Source organism: Panthera onca, chromosome E3 (genome assembly GCF_046562875.1).
Source record: "Panthera onca isolate mPanOnc1 chromosome E3, mPanOnc1 haplotype 2, whole genome shotgun sequence".
Taxonomy (NCBI): Eukaryota; Metazoa; Chordata; class Mammalia; order Carnivora; family Felidae; genus Panthera; species Panthera onca.
In genome coordinates this window covers 14,549,710-14,562,012 of record NC_138354.1, presented here as the reverse complement: position 1 = coordinate 14,562,012, position 12,303 = coordinate 14,549,710, and the positions used below count along the sequence as shown (strand labels likewise).

At 53.7% G+C, this 12,303-nt stretch overlaps 1 protein-coding gene across 5 annotated transcripts in view; it reads left to right on the top strand.

The window, feature by feature from the left end:
- CALN1 (calneuron 1) overlaps positions 1-11,634 on the top strand; it is a 530,205-nt gene extending 518,571 nt beyond the window's left edge. For all 5 annotated transcript variants that reach the window (XM_078440486.2, XM_078440487.2, XM_078440488.2 and 2 more), the window contains one exon: positions 5,943-11,634. In XM_078440486.2, coding sequence (XP_078296612.1) covers positions 5,943-6,070 — 128 coding nt within the window. In that variant the 3' untranslated portion in view covers positions 6,071-11,634. The remainder of the gene's footprint in view (positions 1-5,942) is intronic.
- Positions 11,635-12,303: the final 669 nt, after the last annotated feature.

Genomic DNA, 12,303 nt, shown 5'->3' with positions numbered 1-12,303 from the left:
TGGAAACACGTCCACACAAAAACTTGTATAAGAATGTTCTAGCAGCATTATCCATAATTGCCCAAAACTGGAAACAACCCAAACGTCCATCAGCTGGTGAACGGAGAAACAAAAGGTGGCACAAAGAGAAATAAAGGACCAACACATGCGACAGCATGCATGGGCTGGGCCAAGTTAAAGAAGTAAGAGGCAAAAGGCTACACGTTGTACATTTGCATGTATCTGCTATGCCCGATGCCGGGAAGAGGTATCTCCATAGAGACAGAAAGGAGATTAGCGATTGCCAGGGGCTGGGGAGGCGGGAATGAAGGGACGAAGCGTGACTTCTAACGTGTGTGGCGTTTCTTTTTAGGGTGATGAACACATTCTGGAATTGGGTAGTGGATTCTTTCCCAACCTGGTGAATGTACTAAATGCCACTGAACTGTCCACGCTAAAAGGCTGAATGTTACGGTATGGGAATGCCATCTCAATTAAAAATAAGCAAGTATTGACAGACCAGTCCATGGGGCGCCTGGGTGGTTCCGTTGGCTAGGCATCCGACTCTTGGTTTCAGCTCAGGTCGTGATCTCACAGTTCGTGGGCTCGAGCCCCACGCCGGGCTTCGCGCTGCTGGTGCGGAGCCTGCTTGGGATTCTCTCTCCCTGTCCCTCTCCCTCAAAATAATAAATAAACATAAAAAAAAAAAGTCCAATCATTACAAAAATTTAAAGATCAGGCTCTATGAGAGCAAGACATTCAGGAGAAGCCTCCTAGGGAAGAGAGGTTTGGGGTACGCCCAGAAGAAATGAGAGGGAAGGTCAGCGGGCACCCCCAGCAGAGAGAACAGGCGCCAAGCCTTGGACTGCATCGCACAGTCTCGTGTGGGGACGCGTGGGGACCCCTGCTTGCCTGAAACAGAAGCTGCTCGGCAAGGAGGCACAGCGGTCTAGGAGCAGAGGTGGGAAAGGGACAGGAGGTGGTCGGCGGCCCTCCCAGCTGAGCTGAGATGCTGGATGGCACGCGCTTCCCCAGCAAGAAAGCGTTGGCAGAAAGGTCGCAGGAATCCATGGCGCATACTAAGTGCTGCTTTGGGAAGGTGAGTTTCACTGCAGCCCGGAACGAATTCACGAGGGAAGGGACCACGGCCAAGGTCTGGGAGCACTGCTCGGATGCTCACTCCCGTGCTGGAGGCTGCGGGGAACGGGAGAAAAATGAGCAGACCTTTCCTCCAGCCCTCAGGGGATACAAGGACGTCTTGCACTTCTCTGGCAATTCACAGCTGGGCGTGGCTTTCACTTTTTGTATCCGCTCATTCATCTTTGAGATGATGCTCGACATTAGCAGAACGGTTAGCATCGCCTCCTTGCACAGAGAGAGAAACTGAGGCTCAGAGAGGTTCAGTCGCTTGCCCCGGGGCTGTTCCTGCGCGGTGGTTAAGAGAAGCCCTAGCCCGGAGTCACAGGTCATCCTGGGCTGAGCCGGAGTTCCGCTGGGGAAGCAAACCCTAGACACAGAGTAAAACCCCAAACTGTAGCACAGTGCAAATGTATGAGAGCCGAAGACGGGCCTTGAATTATTATCAACAAACACATTAACCCGGGGCGGGCTGTACCGTCAAGCACATCAGGGGTTTGAAGTGGCTTTTCTTTGGATCTCCCTATCGCTGAGTGTCCTGTCGCTAAGCGAAAGGTCAAGAAGGCAGTTTGTGCAGAAGTTTTAAACCCGGGTGTTAGAACCAGACCCTGGCCCAAGCCCCACCTGCGCCATTGGCCAAATGCACTCGGACTCCACCTCGTGGAGCTTCAGAGGCTCCCACCTGTCAAGGGACAGTCACACACCCAGCTCTCACGGGGACGGCCACCATGCAGGTCTGTGATGACACGTGCAGAGCACGCGGCGTGCGCCTGGCCTACTCAGGCGGGGTTCAGTAAGTGAAGGCAAGTTTTGAAAAGGTTTCCGGGGGCGCCCGGGGGGCTCAGTAGGTTAAGTGTCCGACTTCGGCTCAGGTCCCGACGTCACGGTTCGTGAGTTCAAGCCCCGCATCCGGCTCTCCGCTGTCAGCGTGGAGCCCACTTGGGATTCTCTGTCTCCCTTTCTCGGCCCCTCCCCCCCCACATTTTTCTCCCCCTCCCCCTCTCTCGCAAAAAATAAACATTAAAAAAGTTTTTAAAGGTTTACAAAAGAGAATTGGCACTCCGTGGGTACAAACATACCCTAGTACCTTCATATATCCTCACTCTTCACAACAAGGCAGTTTTTACTACTCCCATTTTATAGATGAGGAAATTGAGGCCGGAGGAAGTTTTGCTTGCCCAAGGTCACACAGCTGAGAGGTGGAATAGCTATGATTTAGACTTGGGTCTGGCTCCGAAATCATGACTTTTTTTACTCTGCCACACGATTTATGACAACGTGAGAACTGGATGTCACAGGATTCTCGTGGAGGCACAGAGGCTGAAATGATGATGTTTCAGGGCCACCGAGAGGAGCAAGCTGGGAGTGCCACTCTGCTTATAGGACTTTGGTCTAGACTGGGATTTGCATGGCCTCAAGTACACCCTATTAGGTCTCCAGGCCTCTCCTCCTTCCTTATCTCTCCCCTCCTACTGCTTTGAAGGATTTTCAGATCAAAGGTGCAGCCGCTCTCCTGCGGGATAATCCTGTCGCCTGTAACCTTGTTTTCCGAGTGTCCTTCACAAAGAAGGGCTTCAGCCAAAAATTTCTCCCTCAGCATAATCACACAATTTTTCTCGGCCTTCGCTAGCCCTCAGGAAGGAAAGGTAGATGACTGCCTTCAGAAGCATGTTTATGCTGAGGAACTTCCCAGAATAAATTAGCCAGCCCTCAGAAAGTGCCAGATACGCCACTTTCCCATCCTCCTATTTTCAGCCCTGGTTCTTTCCTTCTTAAACGCCACCTCCTTTTTTCCTTACCGAGGGAGGGCTGGCAGTTTTTTTTTTTATATTTGCCCAGTCCTGGGATGGGGGCATCTCGGCACCAAGGAAATTTTCTTTCTCCGGGTAAGAATTTGTGAGATTCTAAGACCCGGACATGATCAACAAGTTGAGAACGGAACCAAAACTACTTTCAATCACCCAAGGGAAGCTAAAGCCCAGGGGATCCAGGATTAAAGATAACAAGACAGCACCCAAGAGGGGCACCCGGGTGGCTCAGTCGGTTGAGCGTCCGACTTCGGCTCAGGTCACGATGTCATGGTTTGTGAGTTCGAGCCCCTCGTCGGGCTCTATGCTGCCAGCTCGGAGCCTGGAACCTGCTTTGGATTGTGGGTCTCCCTCTCTCTCTGCCCCTCCCCCGCTCCTGCTCTCTCTCTCTCCCTCTCTCAAAAATAAATAAAAACATTAAAACAAAAAAAGACAGCACCTAAGAGTGCAGAAATAATCAACAAGTGTTAGGGGTGGGGGCAGAGCTGCGTCACGGGGCCCTGGGTCTCTGTGAAACGTGGCTTGCTGGAGAAACCCTCCTGATGTAATTTACAGAGGCCGCCTGACAAGCCCCCGACACCCCTTCTCTTAGAGAAAGCTCCATTTGTCTTTGGAAACATCCCCGGCTTCCCACTTCTTCCCTGTGATTTCCAGGGATTTCAGAGGAGCCCCTGAATGTCAAGGGGAAGACGTACTTGAAATTGAATGACTTTTAGGTTCTTGAACGGCATGTGGACCCTACCTTGACCTTTTTCTCTTGCCATTCTTCTTTCGTACAGAGAGATTGCAAGCAATATGAAGGGAAATTGCATTTCTTTCCCCCGCGCCCGCACACACACCTCCTCTCCATGCCATAATCCGATCCCATCCAAAGAAAAACCACTTTCCCTCAGCTGGAGGTTTGCAAAGGTAGAGTATAACGTCCAGCAGAAGGACCTCTTTTCAAAATGGAAGGTAATCTGAAAATGTTCTGCTGTTCTTCTGGCATTGGGTTTCTTTTTTTTTTTTTTTTTAAGTTTATTTATTTGTTTTGAGAGAGAAGGAGAGAGCGTGAGTAGGTGAGGGGCAGAGAGAGAGAGAGGGAGAGAGAGAGAATCCCAAGCAGGCTCCATGCTGTCAGTACAGAGCCCGACGTGGGGCTCGACCTCACAACCATGAGATCATGACCTGAGCCAAAATCAAGAGTCAGGCACTCAACTGACTGAGCCACCCAGGTGCCCCCTGGCATTGGGTTTCTTAACGTCTGAATCTGAAGAACCATCTTCCCCGATACCCCCCACCCTATGTCCCTAACCCACACGCGCGTGCACATGAGCGCACACACACACACACACACACACCTGTCAGGTCCCCAGCAACTCAAACTCTATCAAATTTTTTGGCCCCACCTAGTCCTACTGAATCAAAAATTCTGGGGGTGGGGCCTAGCAATTCCCTAATCACCCGAAAAACTTATTAAGTCATAAATTCCTGGCCTTCACCCCCAGAGATTTTGATTCGGGAATTCTGCGGTGGGACCCAAGAATTTACATTTACATCAAACTCCCAGATGGTGCTGTTGCCACTGGTCCAGTGAGTAGCTCTGCTGTACACAGCTTCCCAGCTGCCTCCAGGGCACAGATTTCTCTCATACACTAAGTGGTAAACTGTGTGCAAAGATCACGGATGCACAGACAGATGGGGGGCGGGGGAGGGGGTGTAGACTCAAAGAAGGAAAAGAAGTTCTGGTATAGGAAGCAATGCCTGGAAGAGAGATCTGTTCTGCCTCGGCACACTTGACCAAAACTTTACTTTCTGGTGATTTCCATCTCTCTGTCTCTGGTCCATATTACTTTCCCAACTGATGCAGACCTACCAACGGTTTCTTAAGGGCCTTATAAAAATGCTGTTGCAAGACGTAGCCCAACAAAAGGATGAAAAGAATACAATCCCAGGACCCAAGGGCAGACCCCTGGTGCCGCAGGATGTGGGGGCGGGGACGCCCTGCTTGTGCGAGGTCTGACAGAGCTTTGTGACTCTCTCCTGGGTTCCCACCGGTCCTGTCCACACAGCATGTGGACTTCATCGAAATCACCTGGTTAAACACAGATCACTGGCCCCATCCCTGGAGCTTCTGATTCGGTAGACTGGGCGTGGGGTCCAGAATGAGCACCTGCATTTTTAGTAAGCTCCCAGGGATGGGGGTGCCTGGGCGGCTCAGTCGGTTAAGCGTCCGACTTTGGCTCAGGTCATGATTTTGCGGTTTGTGAGTTCGAGCCCCACGGCGGGCTCCGTGCTGACAGCTCGGAGCTTGGGGCCTGCTTTGGATCTGTGTCTCCCTCTCTCTCTCTGCTCTTCCCCCGCTCATGTTCTGTCTCTCTCTCCTTCAAAAATAAATAGACATTTAAAAAAAAATTTTTTTTTTTAAAAAAACCTCCCAGGGATGTGTATGCTGCCTGCCCAGGGACCCCTCCTTAGAACCCCCCTGGCGTGCGTAACTCAAGTAATGCCAGAAGTCATTTAGGGTCATCCCGACCAGCAGCCACCCAAGAACAATTCTGGAAGGTAAGTTGCTTCCGGCCCAGCGTGAATACGTAGGGAAGCATCTGAATCTAGCAGCTGCCTCAGAAATGGGAGCCCGGCGTTCTGCAGAAACCGACACAGCCGTGCCTGGACGGTGCCTTTTGCGAAACTCCAAAACGTTACATTTCTCTTGTTGCGCAGAAAGTCACTGGCGCTCTACTGCACCCGGAAGTTTGTACCCTCCTCTGAGCATCACATCTCTCTTGGTTTCTGGTCAAGTTTTGACTGTTTCACACGGTTTGCCAGAGGACGTGGTGTTCAGTGTCCGAGGATGGTCCGGGGCATGCTTGTCGGTGTGACCCGTCTTCAGCCTCGGAACTGGGCTTGTTGACGAGGAGGACGTCAGCCTGTCTCACTGTGTCATTTCTCTCTTCTCTCTCCCCCCGTCTCCCCACTCCCCCCCCCCCCACCCCGCGTCTCCTTGCCCTCCGCTCCCCCCACCCACCCCCACCCCAGTGCATGCACAGAAACAGAACAGGCAGACCTGCGTCCGCAAGAGCCTCATCTGCGCCTTCGCCATGGCCTTCATCATAAGCGTCATGCTGATCGCGGCCAACCAGATCCTCCGGAGCGGCATGGAGTAGGCCGCCCCCCACCGGGCTGCGTGCCCAGCTCACCGCGCATGCGCATGCCCAGCGGGCAGACTCTGTTCCTCCGCAAAAGCAGATACGGTTGCAGACCAGGCACGGTCGGGCGAAGACCCCCCAAGGCTGCAGTGCAACAGGTGTTGCCCATTCACTTCATCTCCTTGGCAGGGACACCAAAGGGCTGTCTTAAATGCTTTAATGGTTTTGTTTCCTAATGCAATAAAATAGCCAGGAGTTCCCAGTGACTGCTTCAACCACCCCTAGGAACTCTGAAGAGAGACTTCATTTCCATCCCGGGATTCCAGGGGCCACCCAGGCTGGCGGTGTAAGAGAGCAAGGGCGAGGCGTCAGCCCGCGGCCACCTCCGTGACCCCCGTCCTTTCAACCCCAGGGGTCCGCTGGAGACTCCCGGCTGCGGGAACCCTCAGTCCCAAGAGGCTGGCTGCTGGTTGCTACGGAAGAGGGGGCTTCCTTCCTCCACCCAGTGGAGCCCCCCCCCCACCCCCCACCCCAAGGCGTGAGGGGAAAGCCATCGAGCGGGGTGCAGCGCCGCACCCCTTCGCTTCCGTTCTTACTGCCTTTTCTAGAGGACTCTTGTTGGCAGAGTTGGGGAGCTCTCGGTTTCCGTCGGCACTTGGCTTTCTGTTCCTAGAGCCCATCGCGCACCAGCATTTTGGAATCTGCAGAGAGCCTTTCTCCCGGCTTTTGCCACCTGTGCTGCCATTAGTGGAAAAAAAAAAAAAAAAAAAAAAAGCATTCTCGTGGGCGTCCCTGTAACATAGACATGTAGACAGACGTATATACTGGGCTCCTTCGTGTGTGACATCCCCCTTTCCTAATCGCTTACTCCCAGTATAAGCTCGTTCTCCGACATGCGTCCCCGCCTCTTTCGGGTGGGCCAGGTAGTTCGGGGGTGGGGGGTGCGGGGAGGGCCTGGGACCCTCACACCCCACTCGCCCGGAGTCGCGGAGCCCGAACCCGCCTCCGTGCCAGCAGACCTCGGTCAGCGAAGGGCCTCGAGCACCTTATCTTCTCCTCCATTTCCAACTTGCTTTGTTAGTCCTCCCCCGAGCAAAAGAGAAATACGGTCCACAGTGAAAAGACGGAAACGTACATCACCTCCTGCTGCGGTCAGATTCTGCAACTGACTCGTTTTCCCCCCTCCCGGGGAAACAAAGAGGCGTGAAGCAGCGCAGCCAGCAGGTAATTCGCTCCTGCCTGCGGAATACTTCTGCTGGGGGGGAGGGACCCGAACCCCAGGGTCCCTCTTCAATGGCATGTCAACCTGTAGTTTCCCGACTTTTCCCAGACGCCGTATCAGCCACCGCTATTGATTCAAGCTTGCACAGTCCGATCGGCCCATAACCTTTTCATGCCGTGTTTTCCTTTGCACTTTTCCAAGCTCAGGTCTTTATTTCTGTAGAATGGTGTCGCGCCCCTTTCTTTCCATTGCATCCTGAAGCTACGTGCTTTTTCCCTCTCCCTTTTCCCCTGTCTTCCAGTATGGAGGTGCCAGAATGTCTCCTCTCTAGGTTTGGCGGTGTGGGGTGTGTGTCCCCCGAACCCCTTCCCCAGGGGCCCCTCCCTCTCCGTTTTCTCCCTTTCCGCCTTTTCCAACCTGACTTGTCCTTTTAGGGTCTTTTTCCAGTTGGACTCTGCAAGCACTTCCTGCAGCAGCCTGGGGGGGCGGGGGGGGGGGTTGGGGGCAGCTGTAGAAACTTCCCCATGGTGGGAGCCCGCAAATATTCCTGATGAGCACAAGTAAAACTAGGGTTTGAGCCATAGTACGGAGCAGGTATGAGCTCCTAAGAGCCCTGGGGGTTGAGGGTCTTGCTGGGAAAATGCCCAGAGTCCTACCGGGAGTTCCTTCCAGGCCAAGGAAGGCAACAGCCTGCCTCTCCCCCTTGCCCGCTCCGTCCTGCCACAATACCCAGTGCACGTCTGCCTCCTCTCTCTCCCCCTGCCCGACTCCCCACGGTCCCTTCAGGATGAGCTTCCAGAAGGAGGACAGGTCCAAGCGCAGAACACTAACACAGAAGACGACTGCGTCATTAGGTTTTGCCCCAAGCGGCTTACCTTCCCCCCCCGCCCCACAACTGGACTTGGATGGGAAGGACCCCCTGAACCTCTAGGCCGTGCCCTCCTGGGGAGCCAGACTAAATAGAGACCCCGGGAGGACTCCCAAAGGCCACTGCCCCGTGAGAGGGGATCGCAACGCTTCTTCAAAGGCTGGCTGTCTGCAAGTTCTGTGCCTCCCCCTGGAGGACCCGGTCCCCGAAGGATGTGCGGCTTAGAAGAGAAATGAGCCGCTGTGCAGGGGCGGAGAGTAAAGAGAGCTCTGGAGAGGCACCAACAGTCTGTTCGAGGCCCCAGCATCCTCTCCCTGAACAGGACCCTTTTCCTCTCCCAGTGACCCGCGAATCCTACCCAGGAGGGATTCGAGGAGCAGGCGTCCCTTGCAGGGAGAGAGGACGAAAAGGAAGCTATAGAACTTTCCTCTGGGGCGGGCTGGAATTGACCTGCCACCATGGTGGCGTCACGCATGGTACCCAGGAGCTGAAGTGTGGGGAGACAGCCCAGAGTTAGAGGCGCGCCTGACGCTTTGGGAGGCGAGAGCTTGTGTCTTCGAGGTGAGCCCTGGCTGCTTTGCCTGGACGGTCTTTCAGAGGTGTCGGGATTCTTTGTAAGACTTAAGATGTTTACTTTCTGCAGCCCCACCCCAGGTCCTGTCCATTCCAGAGCTACTTCAGCCCCGTGCCCACCCCACCCCCCCCCCCTCACGCACACACACAGCACTTATGATGCTCATGGTTAAAGCGTGGCTCATTCTTGCTGTAAGAACAGGTGCCCCCCAGACCACACAAGGGATGATCGGGGAGGCATTTTGCTAGGGGGACAAGGGATGCAGACCCTGGTCCCCTTGGCCCCACAAAAAAGCTGTCTCCTATCACTCCAGAAGCAGACAGAGCCCCCAGACAGGACCCAGCATGGGAACTATTAGAAGTGGCTTCCAGAATGTGCGTGGGTCCCACGTGACCAATCTGTAAAAAAAAGAGGGGGGGTGATGTTGCCATGGCAACCTTCGCATTCCACCCTGAGTTTGCCAAGGCACACAAAAATAGGGAACATTTTCTTAAAGAACACCGGGCTCCGTGCACCCATATCCCCCCGGTGGGGTAAATTACTCTCAGAAAAATCTGGCGGTTTCTCTGCCTTCTCTGGTGTTTTGAAACCGTCCTTCCATGTGCTCAGGAGAACAGGAGCTACCTGAAAGCCGGGTGGTATTCTCCCCACCCCGCCTCCTCCCCCCCAACCCTTCCCAGGGCCCAGAGCAAGGACCCCTTCATCTGGGCGAAAAGGCAGAAATGTCATTTGGAAGGCAAAAAATATTTTAAGCCTCAATCTTTAAAAGCATCTGTTGGCCTGTTGAGACGGCTCTCCCACAAGCCAGAAATGTGAACTGAAGTGAACTGAGGTTTACGTGGGGTCTTAGGCAAGCCCAGAGGCTTCTGAACTTTCTAGGTGTTTTATTTGCAGAGAACAAGACGTGTACCGCGAGGCGTGTCCTTTCTCCATACCTGTCCCCCGTCTCAAGTCGCACATGACGAATGGTCTGTCGCGATTACCCAGAGAACCTAGTGAAAGCTGGCAAGGTCATGCTGAGGGTCATGCCCCTCACCTCCCCTGCAGAGAATCGTTAAGTGACGCATCTAAGCACTGGGAGGGGGAAATTTCTCGTTCATTCTAAATGCCTTCTCTAGGCTTCAGTCCAGACTCAGGTTATAAATCAAAGCGAGTTTTGCTCTTAGCTTGTAGCTGGCAGCCTCCCCGGGACCATGACTGAGGAGGGAGGGTGTGATGGCCAAGCACAGGTCCTGGGGTTGGCTGGCCTGGCCACGGGTGTGGCTACATGTCATGAAACCCTGTTTCTGCTGTGCCATTTTCTCTCCATGGTCGCGGTCGCTGCTGAGCTCTGCTCCTCCCAGTTGGAGGTCCCCAACCAGACTGGGTCATTTCACTGCCCTGTTTCTCCAAAAGCCCATAACGATAGTATCACTCACCCTGCTCCACGGAGTTGTAGGGAGATCTGGAACCCCACTGCAGGGAACAGTCCCTTTTCCCATAGCGCCACGATGATACAGACGGGCCGAGCCTAGGCTTCCGGACTCGGGCACATACCGGTTGTATTCCCAGGAGGACTACTCTCTGGAGAACGTCTGCAGTGACCCGAGTTCACAACTTTCCCGTTGGCCTCTTCAGGGATCCTCACGGGGCTAAGAGTCTGGAACCTTAAGCCCTCGCCATAGCCGTCTTTCCTCACCTCCTCATTACTCGGCTGTCCCGGAAGGGTTGGGGGGGGGGTGGGGGGAGATCCATCAGAAATAACAAAGTAACATTATTCAGCAGCTAGGATTTTCCGGTGGAATTATTTGAACCACTAGCAAAGTGGAGGACGGGCGGGCTGCCCCTTGTGGACCCTGTCTCCACAGCCATCTAAATGTCAGAACTGTCCAGCTTCACTTCATACTTCCTTTGACTAAATCACTCAGGGGACTGTCCTCAGCTATGGTGGCCTTGCCATTGACACTTGGTTGGGGGAGGAATAAGGTCAAATGCACACACCAGCCACACACTTCTCTTAGTCTGCCGTGCTCGTTTGCTAATGCGCATGGCCACAGCGCATGACTATGGTTTCTACTTTATACTGGTTTGGGACCCTCTTTCTATGGTCTCAAGGGACGCGGTGACAAAGCTCGGAAAGTCTTCACGGCAAAATTAATTTGATGCCGTTGGCTTGAGGTAATAGCCACAAAGGATCAGGTTTTGCCAGTCCCATAAGACAGCCCTCTGGACCCGGAAAAGACTCGCCCAGCCCCCTGCCCCCTGCCTGGCCCGACTTTGGGTAGCTTAATCGGTTCAACACCCATGGTGGGTGGAGCCCTCATTCGCCTCTTTTCCTTGAGCTTGATGGGTTGGCTTTCAAAACAGTGCTTCTCACAATGTTACAAGTTATTGTCCGAGTGAAAGGGCTGCAGGGCTGGGATTTTCCAGGGGAGTAGAGGAGGAGGCTACTTAGGAAGGAATATTCCAGGGAATGAAAACTTCAAGGGTGGTGTTGCTGCATCACTGGACCTGTGAGAGAAAAAGGAAGATTGTGAAGGGCTGCAGAGGCTGGTCTCTGGACGCTTTCCCTGAATCTGTGGCCTGCGGGGGACTGAGTGCCACGGGGCTGCCCATCAACCTGACCCCAGTGACACGGGTGGTGGCAGACGTCAAGTGGAGGCCGTAGCTCATCTTTCCTTGGGGGATGGGACATCTGCCAAGCTCAAAATGCCTCCCCCTCGGGGGGCATTGTGTCTGGGCTCAGACCTGTTGGACTGAGGCCAGGAGAGCGGAGGGGAGAGCCAGACGTAAGGGAGCATGATCGCGTGCGGGACCTCACGTGCTTCGGCCGCCCACCAGCCCGATCATTTGAGTGACGTTCCCTTCCTGGCCTCAGCTCTCTCATCGCTAAAGCAAAAGGAAAGGGAAACCAGAAGAGCCCGCCCATCGTGACTCTGTTTGTCTGAAACAAGTCAAGATGATGCCTAGAGTTGAGAGGGGCCGGATTCCCGCGTGAACTGGGGACTGACGGTTTCTTTTCTCACACGGGTCCCAAGAGGCAGTTGTAATAAAGGGTCTCATTTGCTGTCCGTTGTCTGTAGGTGAAACAGTGCAAATTGGTTTCCGTCAAATGCGTGGTGTCTTGCAAGTAAGAGGTTTTGTTGACTCCCTAAGGTCTTGCTGACTCAAGGGAACATCAAAGATGGGCTGAGCCAGGGTGAAAAGTAAGGGGATTTGATCACTTGATGGCAGATCACGGGCATGAGAATTCCGGGATCAGTAGAGTGAAACAAAGCCAGATCCCAGGACAAAGTGGGTGTCTCTCCATCTGAGAAAGCCTAACTGGAAGCTACTGAATAAAGAGCACAACTTCCGGTCATTTCTTTTTTCTTTTTCTTTTTCTTTTTTTTTTTTTTTCCTGGCCATTCCGGTATATGTGATAATGGTTTGCAATTATTCCTAACACTGCAGAAGGGAGAGAGTCACCGTCTCTCACGATTGTCAGGAATGAGATTAGCAGTCTGGGGAGACCAGCCGCTGCGGGATGGTCTCTTGGAGGCTGAGGGATGCTGAGCACAGGTGCCTGCTTTGGAAACACCGACCCTGGTGAGGGGTGGAGGGCAGGA